General features: G+C 64.4%; 1 protein-coding gene across 2 annotated transcripts in view; it reads right to left on the reverse strand.

The window, feature by feature from the left end:
- Positions 1 to 1028: 1028 nt before the first annotated feature.
- Positions 1029 to 16168, reverse strand: part of SLC9A3 (solute carrier family 9 member A3) — a 40752-nt gene continuing 25612 nt past the window's right edge. The window contains exons 3-17 of one of the 2 annotated variants that reach the window (XM_068535095.1): positions 14281 to 14441; positions 12788 to 12866; positions 11973 to 12150; positions 11118 to 11338; positions 9423 to 9625; positions 8882 to 8971; positions 8711 to 8781; positions 7603 to 7732; positions 6305 to 6420; positions 5676 to 5805; positions 5289 to 5465; positions 5084 to 5156; positions 4468 to 4581; positions 3928 to 4168; positions 1029 to 3394 (exon numbers count right to left, since the gene is read on the reverse strand). In XM_068535095.1, the coding sequence (XP_068391196.1) occupies positions 3391 to 3394; positions 3928 to 4168; positions 4468 to 4581; positions 5084 to 5156; positions 5289 to 5465; positions 5676 to 5805; positions 6305 to 6420; positions 7603 to 7732; positions 8711 to 8781; positions 8882 to 8971; positions 9423 to 9625; positions 11118 to 11338; positions 11973 to 12150; positions 12788 to 12866; positions 14281 to 14441 (1988 nt within the window). In that variant the 3' untranslated portion in view covers positions 1029 to 3390. Of the gene's footprint in view, positions 3395 to 3923; positions 4169 to 4467; positions 4582 to 5083; positions 5157 to 5288; positions 5466 to 5675; positions 5806 to 6304; positions 6421 to 7602; positions 7733 to 8710; positions 8782 to 8881; positions 8972 to 9422; positions 9626 to 11117; positions 11339 to 11972; positions 12151 to 12787; positions 12867 to 14280; positions 14442 to 16168 lie in introns of those variants that run through there. The other variant, XM_068535094.1, reaches the window with a different exon arrangement.

The raw sequence follows: 16168 nt of genomic DNA on the forward strand, positions 1-16168 counted from the left end.
CACGACGGAGCCCGGAAGCAGGGGGTTTCTTCCTTTCCCGAGGAAGTCAGTCGGGGCTGGGGGGCAACCCGGGGGCTTCCAGCTGCCCCGCGCACCCTCCTGCGTGGGCAGCTGATGTGGAAGAGTGGAGGTGGGGGCCCTAAGCAGACGTGCCTGTGCCGACGAGGCGACGCCACGTGGAGACGGGGCTGTGGTGAAGCTGCTACCCGCCTAGGAGCACCGGAGGCTGAAGCGCCCGAGGCGGCGCAGCCCTGCCCTCAGCTGATCGCCGGCTCCCTGCGGTAAGTGTTGTTTGAAGCCACCTGCTTTGTGATACTTTCTGACCCCGGGGAGCGAGGGGAGCCGCAGGACAGAGCCCCCTCCTTGCTGGAGTCTGCTTTCCCCCAACATGGAAAGGGCTGTAAGTTTACTGGGTAGGCTCCTCTTGGAAACAGTGTCTGTGGACTCCATTGGACTTGCTGTTTTCTTTTTACAGTAAAACTGAAATTTTTAACTATTAAAATCAAAGGCTGTCTCTGGCAGGGAGGCCCCAAGGATGACCTGCAAGAGATGACCCACAGCTCCGGGCGGCTCCACCTGGGGGACGGGGTCCCCCAGGACATGTAGGGGCGGGTCCGCCCACTTTGCTGCCTCCCCCACCAGCCTCGCTCGTCTGTCTCAAGCCTGCAGAGCCGCCTCCTTGCCCCCCAGGCTCTGGACCCCGCTGTCCCCACCCACCTCTTTTCAGCCCCAGGCCCACGCCTGGGACAGGTGCTTGGTCCTCCCACTCTGGCCGGGTGGGCTGCCCCTGCCCCAGAAGCCAGAGTGGCGCGCGTCCAGTCTCTGCTGAGGAGGGACTGGCTCCCAGGGCCCAGGCTGTGCCGCAGCCTCTGCGCTACCCCTGACCCTAACGCGCATGCGGGCGCACACGCACGCACAGGCGCGTCCGCGTTAATTTCAGGGCCAGGATACTGTCTGCCTGCCGGAGACGGCTCCTTAAAGCCTCCTTGACGTGAACTCTCAGTTGTCAACAAAGTTTTCTCCCAAACGCCTTGAAACGTTTTTAATGGACTTGATCAAGCAGTTGTAGGGTCTGTGGTGGGCGCTGCCCAGACGCTGCCGACGGCACATGGGGCAGGACTTTGATAAGGCACGCGGATTGTGATTCGGGTCACACAAAGCTTGACTAGACTACATTCACAAAATTAGCATTCACAATCTTCACCACTTATAGCTTAAAATACATTCCAATTCCAGTTTCAGTGAAATTTCTCCACTAAATCTCCTTTAACAATAGAGATCAATAGTACACAGTATGTGAGCACTGTAACAAAATTATTTTCAAGAAAATACAGAAGTGAGAGTGACCCCTAAATTTGTGTACTTTATGGTCTACCACAAAGTAGGCCAAAGTTCGGTATTAAATAAATAAGAATTCTTTCCTAATAAAAATTTTTACAAGTTTTCCTAAGGAAATACATTCATAAGACTGTTTACATTCTGTTTTACAATGACAAGAACAGCTAGGATTCTCATTTATGAAATGTATCCACAGTACTAGGGTTTATAACACCGTGTCACAGACCAAACACAGTCTTTCAGGTTGAAATGTCCGGCCTGGAACCTTCACGATGCTGTGCTCAGCTTGTGCCGGTCACAGAGAGCCTGCCTCCCAATCCCAGAAAACACCGGCTGCAGAGCCGGCCCAGGAGAGGTTGGCCACCTGCAGGTTTACTGTCTACTGTGTCGAGTGGCCGTCCAGAGCTGCTCTCCCCGGCTCAGCCTCTGGCCCTGCAGCCGGGAATCAGATCTGGGTCCAGCGGTCCAGGGGAGTTGTTAAGGCAGCTGGAGATGCCGGGCTGGCTGGGCTGTGGAGTCTGGACTGGCCAGCCTGCTCTGGATGAACCACTCCTGCAGCGAGTGGACGGAGCATGTGCCTTGGTCTGTGGGTCAGACAATGGCTGGCTTTTGTGCTCACAGAGTGGGTCACAGTGGCTGCGAGTGTGGGCACAAGTACTGCAAACCGTGTGTCACTCCTGTCCTGGTGACGGCTGAGTGAGCGGCTCACGTGGTGAGCAGATCCGCACATCAGCCTACAGACCCAGAAGCCACCGTACTGAGACTGGGGTGTCTGCGGGGCGAGGGCTGGGCTCTGGGAATCTCAGCACAAAAAGGATGAGCAAACGAAGAATGTTTCTGCGGCTGTACCTACAGTCCCTAAGGTGACAGGTGGTTCAAAGACCTGGTCAGTGGACACGAAGATATCCCGCATCCCACCCTGGAGTCGGGGCTGCCCCAAGGTGAGAAGCCTGGGGGCTTTGGGAGAGGCCAGCCTGGCCTGGAGTCTTGGGTGGGTATCACAGTGGGCAAATCTCATCTGGTTTGGGTCTCAGTTTCCCCAGCAGTGATGAGAATGGACACTGGTGGCAAGAACTCAAGCACAGACTGTCCCTGAGTCAGGGGTGACTGTGGAAACAGTAACACACAAGTGCCGACTCAGTTCAAATCCAGGACAGGGGACAGGGGGCCCACAATGGAGTCTCCCGGCAAGGGCACCTGCCCAGGCCTCCCAGAAGGTGGAGGAGGCTCACGGCCCACTTCCTGGCCCGCAGCGGCCTCTCCGCAAGAACCCCATGCAGTGCCGAGGTTCAGGCCTTGCTGCACAGCTGGTCCCCGGGGAGTCCAGCTCCTGCCCACCCCAGCACCCAAGTGGATGGGTGAGCGTCCAGGGCTACTCCAGGCGACCGGAAGACCCCTTGGGAGTGAGGCCATGGAGGGCACGGCCCCAGGTGAACACGGCCATAGGAGCAGACCCCCGGATGGGCGGCTATGGCGGGGGTAGAGACCCCTGGAAGGCGAGGTCGTGAGGGTCGAGGTTATCGCCCGGGGCGAGGTAATGGGTGCAGATCCCGGGAAAGCCGCCGTGATGGGGGCGGCGACCCCCCCCCCCGAGGGGCGCGGCCATGGGGGGGGTGGAGACCCCAGAGGGGCGCGGCCGTGCGGCACACCCCCGGGGGGCGAGGTCGTGCGTGCAGACCCCTGGTGGGCGGCCATCACAGCGGCGTCTCCTCCTGCTCCAGCGCGTGCGGCGGCGCGTAGCACGACGGCTGCAGCGAAGACAGCTTGAGCAACGCGGGACGGCGGCGCGCGCGTGGCCGCTGGAAAGAGCGCCGGCTATGCACGCGGCGCGCCGCCGCCGACCGCGCGTGCGCACCAAGTAGCCCGCGGCGCCCTGGCCCCGCCCCCGGAGCAGGCCCGGCTCCCGTATCGGGGTCGGGCGGCGAAGTGGGCGGGGCGTTCGCGGGGCTGGGCGGGGCCGGGCTCGGGGCGCGCACGCGCGGGGGCTTCTCGGCGGCGGGCGGGGCGTCGCGCGGGGACGAGCGTCCAGTCAGCGGCGCGTCGGAGCCGGTGTCACCTGCGGGAGAAGCCGGCGTGAGCGCGCGGAAGCGCGGCACACCCCGCCCAGGCGGGACCGGGGACCACACCCCAGGCCCGAGGAGGGTGCGAGGCCCGGAGGCGAAGCCGCGGGAAGAAAACTGCCGCAGAGGCGCCGGCCCTCGGGGAGCCCCCCTGCACTGCCCTCGGTGTGAGGGTTTCTCCTGGACTCACTTCTGTCAGTGGGCTTTCCAGGGCCGCGGGCCTTCAGGGAGAAAAGCACCTTCCGCTTCCCTGTGCCCCGCCCCCTCTGAGCTCACGTTCTCCTAACCGACAGCCTAAAACAGTCACGTCCTTCGACAGCAGTGATCCCCCACCCCGCTCGGTTGGAGAAGCAGGAAGTCAGATGGGTCTTTTAAGAAACGTGCGCTGGAACAAGAGGCTTGTGAGAACAGGCTTAGAAGGAGGCAGGCAGCTGCCGGAGAGAGTGTGCAGAAGCTCAGGTCCAGGCGGGAGGAGGCGGGCGCTGCGAGAGGAGCAGAGGAGAGAGGCGGGGTTAGAGGGGCCAGTTACATGTGTGTGGACTCGGGCGGGGCGTGGGGCTGCTCCTCGGGGCCGTCGGCCAGCAGGAAGGAGTCCACGGACTTGCCGCTGAGGCGGAAGGGTGCCAGGCGGTGGAAGTTGCTGGGAGAGTGGGGGATCTGCACGCGGGCCCTCTGGGAGGGCACCACCGTCTCCCCAGGAGACAGCCAGGGTGGCACCGCAGAGAGGATGCCGGGGTCCTCGTCCGGGGAAAACACGGGGTTGTCAATTCCTAGGAGAAAGGGCAGCGGCTCATCAGCTCCCCAGGCACACCCGAGGGCAGAGAGGGAGGGAGCTGCCCTGGGGTCAGACACCAGCTCGTCTGGCGGCCGCAACCTGGAAGGTCACCTGGAAGGTCAGGGTCACGGGCCTTTGGGGTCTCAGGCCCTGCACCGGCTCTCGCTCTCCCTTCTTGCAGAGCAGAGCCTCGGCCTGCTGCCCACAACTGTGCAGCCACGTGGACCCAGCGCTCGACAGCCCAGTCCTCCCGCCCGTGATCGTTTCTGGGGTAGCAGAGGGCCGTCCCCTCACCTGAGGGGGAGTCTGTCGCTGTGTCCTGCGTGATGTTCGCCAGGAACTCGATCCCCCCACTCATCTCCTCGGCATCATAGCTGGGGGCTTCCTCAGGGTCTGGAAGTTCCAAATCTGGTGGCAGGGAAGGGCAGCATGAGGGGAACAGGCTGGAGGCGCAGACGACCTCGTCCCACACTCTTGACCAGCGCCCTGGGCCAGCCTGCCGGGCCCGAGTGCTGGCGTTGCCTCCACCGCACCCAGCAGCCTCTGGGCAGCTCATGGACGGCGGTGCCCTCGTGGTCGCACCAGCACGGGGGTGGGCAAAGGGAACCACACCGGGGGTTCCCGCTGCTCCCCCCACCCCGGCCACACTTGGCCGTTCTGAGGAGGGGGGCAACCTGGAAGGGAGGGGCTGGGACCACGTGGCCACAGGGGAAGGGGATGCGGAGCCCAGCTCCAGGGCACTGCCCACCAGAGCGGCTGCAGCGGGAAAAGCAGGGCAGCAGCCTGTGCAGGAGGGTCCTGGGTGCCGAGGGGAAGGGTCTCCCTGGAAGGACAGCCCTCTGCACCCGCCTGCCCCTGGCGCGTTCCTGAGTTCCCGCTGACCAGCGATTCTGCCCCGGCCCAGCCGTACCTTTCTCCGTAATGGTGAAGTCGTGCAGGGGGCTCACCATCGGCAGTTTCCCGTTGGGAATGCTGCTGTTCCTCTGAGAAACAGAAGGGAACTGCTCACAGCTCTGGGGCGTGCCCGATCCGCCTGTCCACCCCCCGGGAGACCCCCGGCCCTGCCGCCAGGGCACCCCCCTCGGTGAGGCTCAGCCCAGCCGTGGCCCCCTCACCCGCTTCTGGACACGCTCCCTCTTGAGCAGCTTCGCGGCCTTCTTGTGCGGGTTGACGCCCAGCTTGGCCGACTTGAAGGACTCCAAGCGTTTCCGCATGGTCCGGTGGAAGATCTCCTTGTCCTGCTTTTCGTCCTCGTCCGCGGTTAGCTCGTGTCGACTGTAGAGATGTTTGTACTGGGGGAGGAGGGGGGCAGGACAGTCACGGCTGCGCCCGGACGCGAGCCTGGGGACCGAGCCCCGACCTTCCCCTGCCCCCTACCCCCTCCCCGCCTGCTGGAGCCGTCCTGCGCTAAGTAAGGACCCGCCCTGTCCGGGGCGGGGCGAGGGGGGGCGAGAATGCTGCCCCGCCCTCGGCTCCGGCGGGAGGGGTCCGGGCACGCCCACCTCCTGCCGGGGCTTGTACAGGTACTGCTGCAGTGTGTGGTGAGTGACCATGTCCTCCGTGTCGCGGATGCTCTGTCGCCTCTGCTCCAGGGACTGCATGTCCAGGCGCACGGCGCTGGCGTTCTCCCTCCTGTGCGGGGCCTCGGTGAGCGCACGCTGCGACGCACCCTGGGGCCTGGGGGCCGTCCCCCCTAGGGCTTCTCGGCCTCCTAGCAGTGCACCCGCCCCTCCAAAGCCCCGGGCTTCTCCCCGGCACATGGCTGCCGGCGGGTGATGTCCAGAATAGCCCTGAGCTGGCCGCAAGCCCCAGTCAAGCAACCCGGCCGAGCAGAGGCCGGAGGCCTGAGATCCGGGACCGGCGGCCCTGTCTTTCCTGGCGGGGGTAGGGGGCACTCCCAATGAGGCCTCCGGCCTTAAATCTGCCGCCCGGCCCTGCCTTGCTGCCTCTGCATCAGTGCAGACACCAGCACCGACTGACACTACGGGGGAATCTGGTGCGGGGGCTCTGGCCCCGTTCCCACGCCCCCTCCGCTCCATGCCGGGAGCCCCAGCGTGCCCACTGCTGGTGCCTGCAGCTTGGTCGGGGGGCCCGGGGAGAGCCTGGCCCGTGGCAGCCCTGGGGCACGTACAGCAGGTAGGAGACGGAGGCCTCCACGGTCGAGGGGCGCGGGGTGCTGAAGTCCACGTTGACCATGTTGTCCGTGCTGGGGGAGCGGATGAAGGCCAGGGACCCGCGGCGCTCTCCCTGCGGAGGTGGCATCCTCGTCAGCACCCGCGGCCTGGCTGCAGAGAGCCGGGTGGGGCCAGAGGGCCCCAGCCGCTGCGAGGTGCTGTGCGCTGGCCCCCAGGCACCTTGCAGCCACGGGAGAGCCGAGACCCTGGAAGCCGTGGTGGAGGCCGTGCTGGAGCTGGACGGCTCGCAGACGATTGTGCGAAGGACACGGCACCTTGGTGCACCTCGGGGAGTGTCGGGAAGACACTACGAATCCCCACGGGATTGGGAAGGTGGCCCTGTCCCCACTGGGGGCTCCAGACCAGCTGCCCTCGTTTACCCCAGAAGGGAACCCCCAGGCCTCCAGAATCGGATTAAAACCACACAGAGCAGAGCCCTGGGAGAACGGAAGTCCCACTGCCCAGCGGGATGCGGCACCGTGTGCTGGGCTGCCCTAGGAGAGGGGGGTGGAGCTGGGAAGGGTGGCCGGGCGGGGGCCAGCCCGCCACGGCAGAGCGGATGCTGCGGGCGGGCCTGCCAGAGGCCGCCGTTCACAGGCACAGCCCGGTGGACATGCCACCCCGTCTGGTCTGAGCAGGGAGGCGCCCACAGGCCTGGGTCCCAGGCACCGACGTGGCAGCAGCGGGTGGGGGGGAGGCTGGCGCCCTGCTGGGAGCCTGTGTTACCTCGTGGGGACTGGGGGCCGCAGAGGGTCCCCAGGAGAGAGGGTGCAGCCAGCAGCGGGGGACGCCACCAGGAGAACACCTCCCGCCTTCCCAGCCCCGTTCAGGCTGCGAGGCCTCGGAGGCATTACAGTCACAGGGGCCGGGATTCGTGCGCTGCACTTTCTCAGCCAGGGTGGCAGGTGCAGACCACAGTCCTTCCAGTAGCTTCCATCCCCTGGCCTCGCCCCTGCTGGAGCCTGGAGCTTGTGCATTTTGGGGTTTGCGATCTCAGACCCACCAGCGCCACAGACTGGGGGCTGTGACATAACCCATCCTCGGGAGTGCCTGAGGACCTGGGAGCTCAGGTGAACTCGTGGCCAGGGCATCAAGAAGACAGTGTGTCGCCCGCCAGCTGCCCCCAGCCCCACCCCGGGGCCTCGGGGTGCAGGACCCTGAGGCCCACTGTGCGGACCCCAGCAGCTGTCCGCATCTGTGTCTGTCTTGCTTCAACCCCGACTCCAACAAAAAGAGCAGACGAGATGTCTGGTACCTCGGCCACGTAGCTGATGGCATCCTTCAAGTTGAGCTCGTGGAAAACATTCAGAATCCGATCTCGTGACTTTTGAGCTGACCTTCTCATAAGGATTTTGCTGAGGAATTTCCTATCAAAATTGGACCACCTGGGGGGTCAAACCAATAGCTGTCAGCGCTCGGCAGGGCCTGGGTGAGGCCCCAGGACAGAGGAACGCTGGTGGCATTTGTGGGTACCAGGGGTCCCCCTCCCACCATCCAGGCTCGGGATGGACACAGTGTTTGGCTGCTGGGACAGGACACCTTGATTTCCATTTCCTGTGACAACCACACAGGCGAGCTTTGAAAGAAAAGACGTAAGCCTCCATGCTGCCACCTAACGCCCGCCTCACAGTCGTGTGCATTGCTCCTGCCTTCCTGTCACGGCATTGCTCATTAGCGTGTGCGTAAAAGTGGGATTACACCTTCTCTAATGCGATGTTGCAAGCAGTTTTCCTGTGACTGCCTAACCCTCCAGAAAGATGGGTGGAGGGCGGGGTGGGCCGGCAGGGGCGGGGCCTGGGGCTCTGGCTACAGTGACCGGGGCGCATTTTACCTGCACCAGTGGTAGGCTGGGAGAAGCCACCTGAGCTCTCACACTTAGAGAACTAGCCTGCCGAGAAGGAGACTTTAACTCCAACACAAATCGAATATTTGGGTTATTTGGGTCAGAAAAGGAGGTGGCTGGGCCAGACTTGAATGGGCACGGTGGACATGGGGGGACAGGGGTGCCCAGGGGGAGGAGGGGATCTAAAGGAGGGAAGGGGGTTCCCAGGAAAAGAAGGAGAGGGATTCTAGGAGGAGAAGTGGGCTTTGGGGGAGGAGGGAGCTCCAGCGGGAGAAGGGGCAGGAGGGGGAGGAGGGGGGACCCAGACAAGTGGGCAAGTGGCTTCTGGCTCCTTTGAGGGCAGTATTCTTAGGTCACTAGGGCTTTGTGGGGTTAGGTGTATGGTGATGCCAGAGATTCCTTCTCTAGCCTGGGGGTCCCGCGGTCATCAGTTAAAGGAGGAGGGGGACTAACAGCCGAGACAAACGGGCCTCTGAATTTTCCTATGTCACTTCGGTCAGGGGCCACTCCAGCCACTTACTTATCTCTGAGATAATTGTGTCCAATTTGCCCTGATATGTCCTCGATGGCTGAGAGGATGTGGTCAAAAGCCTTTGGGAGGAAAGGCAAGTGGGTCAGCATCACCTGGACAGACCCGTCCCTCCCCCTCCCCCTCCCTCCTCCCCTCCTCTCCTCTCCCCACTCCCCCTACCCGGCCGTGCAGCTTCTCGTTGAGCTTGGGGTCTCGCTGTTCACTTCTCTTCACCTTCAGCCACTGCACCAGGGGCTTGATGGTCAGGCCCTAGAAGACAGGGCACCCGGACCCTGAGTCTGGAGCAGGCCCCACTGTGGCCCACCAAGCCAAAACCCACCCACACCCACATGGGGAGGAATGAGCCGCCCCTTAGCCAGGCTCCAGGTGGTCTGTGCCCACCTCCCGGCGGGAAGGAGCCCCTGCCACCTGCGGGTCACCGGACACCCTCGGAGGCCCCTGGCCGGCTCCTCAGATTAGCCAAAAGCAAGGCGAAGTGGGGCCCTTCCTGGGCATGTCTGGCCAATGAAATATTAACTGGGGTTTCGCTAACCAGCAACAACCGAGGAAGGACGTTTTTAGGCCAAGTCGTGCTGCATCCCCAGTGGGGCCACATGAAAACCTACAAAACTGCTCCTAGTTACTAAAATTATCAAACCCAACCGGGCCTGGAGCCTGTGAGAGTGGGTCCCGCCCACTATGGGAGGGGAGGGCACAGTACCTGGAAGATGACAGTGAAAAAGATGACGATGATGGTGGTGCTGACGAACAGGTTCTTCTCCTTGACCTTGTTCTCGTCCAGAAGGACCACCAGGGCATAAGCCACGGCCCCACGAAGGCCGCCGTAGGACATGACCACCTGGTCTATGATCTCCAGCTGCACCATCCGGTACCGGTTCAGAATCCAGGTCTGCAGGACGACACCTGCAGGGTCCAGTGTGCGCTCAGCACTTCTGGGAGGGGGCCGCAGCCCTTCCATCCCTGCTGAGGCCCTCCTTGCAGCCACGGTGCAGGAGGGGCCACGGTGGGAAACCCCCTCCTCCAACAGCCGCATTCTGCACGTGGGACCAGGAAACTCCACCCTGTAGCCCCCTCCCGCCAAGCCCCTTTGTCCACTTTGGACCCAGGCCCCTGCCCTCTGGGCCACCGGCCAACCTCCGCACACCCCACAGCTCTGCTCCCAGCAGCTCTGGAAGTTCTCAGGTCTCACTGTGACCACGGGTGTAACTGCCCAGCGGCTCCAGGACCAGATGCCACCTGCCTGTGGAGCACCTGCCCCCTGGAGGCCTCAGTTCAGTGACTGTGGGCAGAGCGGGTGGGGGCCACCTGGACCGTCTCTCGTCTCCTCCCTTCCCTGGCCCTGGGTCAGAGCCGCACACCAGGGACCAGGGACCTGAGCTGGGTGCGGGCAGCAAGGGCTCCTGCCTCTCACGTGCCATGGTGACTGATGCTGTCCCCGAGTGGCCACATACAGAGTGAGTCAGTGGGAAGCCATGTGGGTTCCCCTGGGTTCTGGAACCTTCCACTGTGACCTCTAGGTTGTCCTATTTCAGTCGTGAGGCTACAAGCTTGTGAGAAGGCCTGTCCCTTCACTGAGGAGGACCAGTGGCCAGGCCAGCCTGAGGCTCCCCAGGGTCTCTTGAACCTGCCATTCACTGGGCTATGGGGCTGGGGGCTGGGGGCAAATGCATGTCCCTGGTTCTACAGACTCCCTGCAACCAATCCCTGCTGTTGCCCGACTGTGTCCCCTCACCCTGCCATCATCCTCCCATCCTCCCCACCATCCCCCCATCATGTCCCCATCCCCCCATCTCCCCATCACCTCCCATCCCCATCCTCCCCCTCATCCCCATCCTCCTCCCATCCCCCATCCTCCTCCCATCCCCCATCCTCCTCCCACCCCTATCACCTCCCATCCCCCCATCCTCCCCCTCATCCCCCATCCTCCTCCCATCCCCCCATCCTCCTCCCATCCCCCATCCTCCTCCCATCCCTATCACCTCCCATCCCCCATCCTCCCCCTCATCCCCCATCCTCCCCCTCATCCCCCATCCTCCTCCCATCCCCCCATCCTCCTCCCACCCCTATCACCTCCCATCCCCCCATCCTCCCCCTCATCCCCCATCCTCCCCACCATCCCCCCATCATGTCCCCATCCCCCCATCTCCCCATCACCTCCCATCCCCATCCTCCCCCTCATCCCCCATCCTCCTCCCATCCCTATCACCTCCCATCCCCCATCCTCCCCCTCACCCCTCATCCCCCATCCTCCCCACCATCCCCCATCATGTCCCCATCTCCCCATCACCTCCCATCCCCCATCCTCCCCCTCATCCCCCATCCTCCTCCCATCCCCCCCTTGTCCCCATCTTCCCTCCATTGCCCCCCATGCCCCCCATGCCCCCCACACCCTCACCAATGGCCCGGTACACAGAGATGAAGACCAGTGTCAGAAGCACGAAGGCTGTGTTCCACTTCCAGATGAGAGGGTCCACGGCCGAGATGCCCAGGAACATGAAGATGATGGTCTCGGCCCCGCTGGCCAGCATCTTCATAGTGTAGCGCACCGTGGTGGCGGACTGCTCCGAGATGTTGGCCTTCACGTACTTCTGACAGCAGATGCCGCAGAAGGTGATGCTGAGGGACGGGTCGGCCCACCGTGAGGTCTCGGGCCGAGGCTCAGCTCCCACCGGACCCCGTGGGGCTAAGGGCCCGTCTCCAAGGCCTGGTACCTGCCCGTCTCCGGGCGGGCGGCACCTCAGGGCCTCTGCGTCCCAGATGAACGTCCGCCCCACTGGTCAGCCCTCCTCTTCGTGAGCACAGGGGTCCTCCTAAGGACTCGGTGCCCCGCGCTGGGCGTGTCGGCCCCCGCGCCCCGACACTGTCTACGGGCCTCTGGAGGCCTGGGCCCCGCACTCCCGCGGGGGAGTGGGCCGCCTCGGTTTCTGTCCACACCCCAGAGCGGGGCAGCTCTGAGACCCAGAGCCCCGGGAGGGGCTGCTCAGAGCAGGCGCTGCGGCCCCTGGACAGTTCTGTGAAAACGCCAACTCCTTATTGAAAAGACTGAATAGATCGAATTCTTTGCGCCCACAGTGAATTCCCACTCAGCGTGGGGAAGTGGGCCAGGCAGACCAGGCGGGAGACGGGCCACCCCTCCCCTCGGCAGGTCCGCCTGGCACGTGGGGGCCAGGTGGGGTGACCGGCCTGCAGCCACCCCACCCCCAAGGCCCAGGACCCCGAGGCCGTGGCCCACCGGCAAGGGGGGACTCACGCCAGGATGGCCGACAGGGACAGCATCTCTGACGTGAGGTAGGACAGGTAGGAGAGGACGAACACGAAGCCGGGCTCGATGATGCGCACGTGCTTGGTGAAGCGCGTCACCAGCGAGAGCAGGAAGGCGAAGACGACCCCCACCAGCGTGCCCCCCAGGCTCACCACGAAGAAGGACACTGCAAGGGCAAGGACGCCGGCGCTGGCCCCTGAACGGCCCTTTGTGGCCGCGGCGTGGGCGAGCTGGCCGCCGGCCTTCCGGGCCATTCCTCGTCGAGGTCTCCCGCTGACCCCCCGAGGCACCAGCAGCTCAGCAAACAAGAGGCTGATTCTCTCGGAGGACAGAGACAGGCCGGGTGTCGGCTCCGGCCTCCACAGGGACAGCTGGGGAGGGGACAGCCCTGCGCCCGAGGGAGGCCCGGCTGCGCCCCCGTGGAGGCAGCACTGAGACCAGCGGCCCTTGGGCGGAGCGCTGGCAGCAAGGACTGGGTCCTGGGCCCCCAGGGACAGCCAGCTGTCACTATCCCTGCCCAGAGAAATGCCCAGGACCCCCAGGATACGGGATCCACGTCCTCCTCGTGGGCCTGATGGGGCGATGACCCTTGCCGCCCAGGGTGCCTGGGGCCTGATCAAATCGTGTTCGTGAAACACGAGGGGGAGGGAGGGACCTGTGGCCGAGACTTGGAAGTGGAAACGCCTTTTCCTACCCGGGCTGTGGGTCCCAGGCCGTCACAGACACCGCCCTGCGGGGCCCATGTTCTGGAGGAGAGACCGGCCCCGGCTCTCCCCTGATGCACGGCCCCGCCAGTCACCCACCTATTCCTTTCGCGCAGTCCACACCAGTCACCTTGTCACCACCCAGCGTCACGAAAGATTCAAACACGTTGTACAGGACCTGCGGGGACAGAGGTAGACGGGACACCATCAGCCCTCGGTCGGCGCTGACCCCTCCCTGCCTCGGGCCCCAGGCCCTGTGGAACTTGAGCTGAGTGAGGGGACTGTGGCAGCCGTGTGAACGGAAACCGAAAACCCCCGGGGAGGAAATCATCCCGGCAGCAGTGTGGGGTCTGGGGGCAGGAGAGCAGCCTGGGAGGAGTGAGAACCTTCAGAGAAAACCTGGCCTTTCCCACCGTCGGCTGAGCAGGACGACCACGAAGCCAGCCCACAGTGACAATCCTCAACGTCATTTCCCAGGAAAAACCCAGAGTTTCATCTTCAGCGACTTTGCTGCTATGTTGGGCCCTGACTGCGGGGAGGCACCCGGGGCATCTTTGCCTGTTGACATGTGACCCTTATCCTGCCAAGACGTTGAGATAAACGCCCAACACCTCATGCTAGGCCTCGGGAGTGGGCGCTGCTGTGTTCTCTGAGCTCCTAAACGATGCAGTGGCTCCACGTCCGGGGCAGGGGCCCAAGGGGCAGCCCGGGGTGGGCTGCAGGCCCCTTGGGAAGAAACCTGTCTCTGTGCTCCCAAGTCTGTGCTCTCCAGCGGGGGAGAGGGCCCTCAAGGGGCGGGTTGCAAAGCTGTGTTAACGGCAGGAAACCCACACAGTGCCGATACACAGGGACTGCGGGCGCGGCGCAGCCGTGAAGGTCACGGGACCAGACCACAGCCGCCCCGCTTCTTTACGGGAACGGGGGTCCTGGGGAGATGAGCCTCACGGAGGGGTCAAGTGAAGAGCTCCCTGGCCCGGGCAGAAGTTCCCGCTTCTACGAGACACGAAAGCGTGGGGCTTTTAGAGCAAAGAGGAGACTGCACGTCTGCTGCGTCTGCGATTCCGCGGGCCGGGCGCCAGCGGGCAGGTGCCCAGACGCACCGCCGGCTGATGCGGGGAAGGAAGGCGGCTCTGCGCTGCCCCCGCCCGGGACCTCACTGCCCCGGAGCCCGCGGCCCGGTGTCGAGGGGGACGCCGACGTCCAGTCACAGCCGCCTCCCGTTGCCTGCACCTTCTGTCCCCCCCGCACGGAGCTGACGCGGGCCCCTGCCGGCCGCCAGGGTCGCAGGCACCCGGCAGCGCAGCTGATTCCCCTCCGTGGTTCCCGTGAGACTGTGATCATCCACCGGTTCCACAGTCGGGAACGGGGGCCCCGGCCGGGACCCAAAGCTGGGAACAGTGCTCGTGGGATTTCAGCAGTGACGTCGCTAACTGCGAAGGTGTGAAGTGGGCTCTAAGAACCATGACGCTCTGACCAGAGCCGCCGGTCATTCTGAGTCAGGCGGCCCTGGAGCAGGACAGCCCGGCAGAGGCGCTGGCGGGGCGAGCGCAGCGGCCCCGAGAGGCAGGTGCCTCCTCCCCCGGTGCTCTCACCACGGTGACGGCGTCGTTGAGCAGCGACTCCCCGAAGACGATGATGAAGAGCACCTCGTTGACGTGCACCTCCTCAAACACTGCCAGGACAGCCACTGGGTCCACGGCGGCAATGAGGCTGCCGAACAGGAGGAAGTCCAGCAGCCCGACGTTCAGGTCTCCTGGAAGAGGAGCGGGCCGTGGGGGAGAGCCCGGGGCCAGCCTCGCAGGCGGGAGAGCCAGGGGCCAGCCTCGCAGGCGGGAGAGCCGGGGGCCAGCCTCCCAGGTGGGGAGAGCCCGGGTGGGGGGCAGCCTGCCCTCCTCCCTGGCGGGTCAGTCCACCACCCACCAGCCCTGCCAGGAAGGTCCCGGGACCGCACTGTGGGCTCACGGCCGCCAGGCTGTGTGTTCCAGGACCCCATTTCCGCCACGGCCTTGCCCACCTGCAGGGCCTCTCTATGGCCCAGAGCTTCTGGGTGCTGGGCCGCTGTGCCCAGATGCCCCCCCAGGTGACCCTTCCTTGGAGGTGCACCCTGGCCTTGGGCCGCACCTCAGAGCCTGGAGCCCGGCCGCCGGGCAGCAGAGACCCACCGCTGTCCTCCAGGCTGCAGGGCCCCGGCTCTGCGTGTCCCCTGGGTGCTGCTCTGTTCCATGACCTTGGCTGACACCCAGCCTTGACCAGCTATGTCCCAGGGGCTGAGCTCAGGCCTCAGACAGCTGTGGCCCCTCGAGGAGCAGGAATGCCTGCTCCAAACCCCAAGACCTACCCTTGGGCCCAGGAGCCGGAGGTGGCCCGATGGCCTTAGACTGTCCCAACTACCTAAAGGCACTGCCGATGAAAGCAGTCTAATTGCACTCACACGGCCCCTGCTGCTCAGGCGTCTGGGAGGCCTGGCCAGGCGCGTGCGGCCCCACGCCAGCCTTCGTGGGCTTCCCAGCTGGGCCTGGGGGTGGTGCCGGATGGCAGCGGGGGCTCGCGGAAGTGCACGCTCCCCATGGGGTGAGGACAAAGTCCCGAGGTGACTCCTCCAGACAGGGGACCTTTGGTCCCTGTTTCTTAATAGTCTTGTCACTGCGATTTCAAGGTAGGTCGTGAGCCCCACCGTGGGGCTCGGGGGGTGCCATGCCCTTCCTTCAGTCAGACGGCCTGGCTCTGGGTCTGGTTCAGCTGGTGGAAGTGTCTGAGGCCAAGGCTGAGCGTGGACTGGTGCCCGGGGTGCCGACACCCACCCCCAGTGGTCCCCGATGCCAGGAGCTCAAGCTGCAGACCCCGGAGGCAAATAGGGGCAGCTGTAGCCACCCTGGGACGGGCTGCGTTTAGGGCTGTGCAATCCGGCACATCTGTGCGAGGCCTCAGGTGAGCCCAGGCCCCACCTGCTCCGGTTTCCCCGGTGGATAATGGCCAGCTCCCAGGTGGGCGGGGTGCACCTCGGAGGTATGCCAGGGCCGAGGTTAGTAACCAGAACGGCGGGAAACCCCGGCAGGGGAGGGGGCAGGAGACGCAGATGCCACGGTGACAGAGGAGAAGCTGGCGTGGCTTTTCCCTGCCGGTTTGAGTAGAGATGACACCCAAAGCTTCTGCTCAGGTGCAGGTTTACCTGGGCTCCACAATCGTGGGACTCGGATGCCGGCCTCTGCCAGAGGGGCCTCCTCTTCCTCCCCTGGCCTCTTGGAGATGGGGGACTGAGGCTGGACCCCATCTCCCTGCCAAGGGGGAGGGACAGCAGCTGGGTCGTTCCCACTGCCCCACCCACTGCCTGACCCGGTCGGATCAGACTTTACTCCCAAGCAGGACACGTGCTTCAGCCTGGGGCCGGGCGTGGACCGGCTATTGATGACTTACAAGCCAGGAGGGGTAAGTGGCCACTGGTGACATCTCTTAATGACCCCTAAGCTCACCCCCCCTTTA

Source organism: Eschrichtius robustus, chromosome 2 (genome assembly GCF_028021215.1).
Source record: "Eschrichtius robustus isolate mEscRob2 chromosome 2, mEscRob2.pri, whole genome shotgun sequence".
Lineage (NCBI taxonomy): Eukaryota > Metazoa > Chordata > Mammalia > Artiodactyla > Eschrichtiidae > Eschrichtius > Eschrichtius robustus.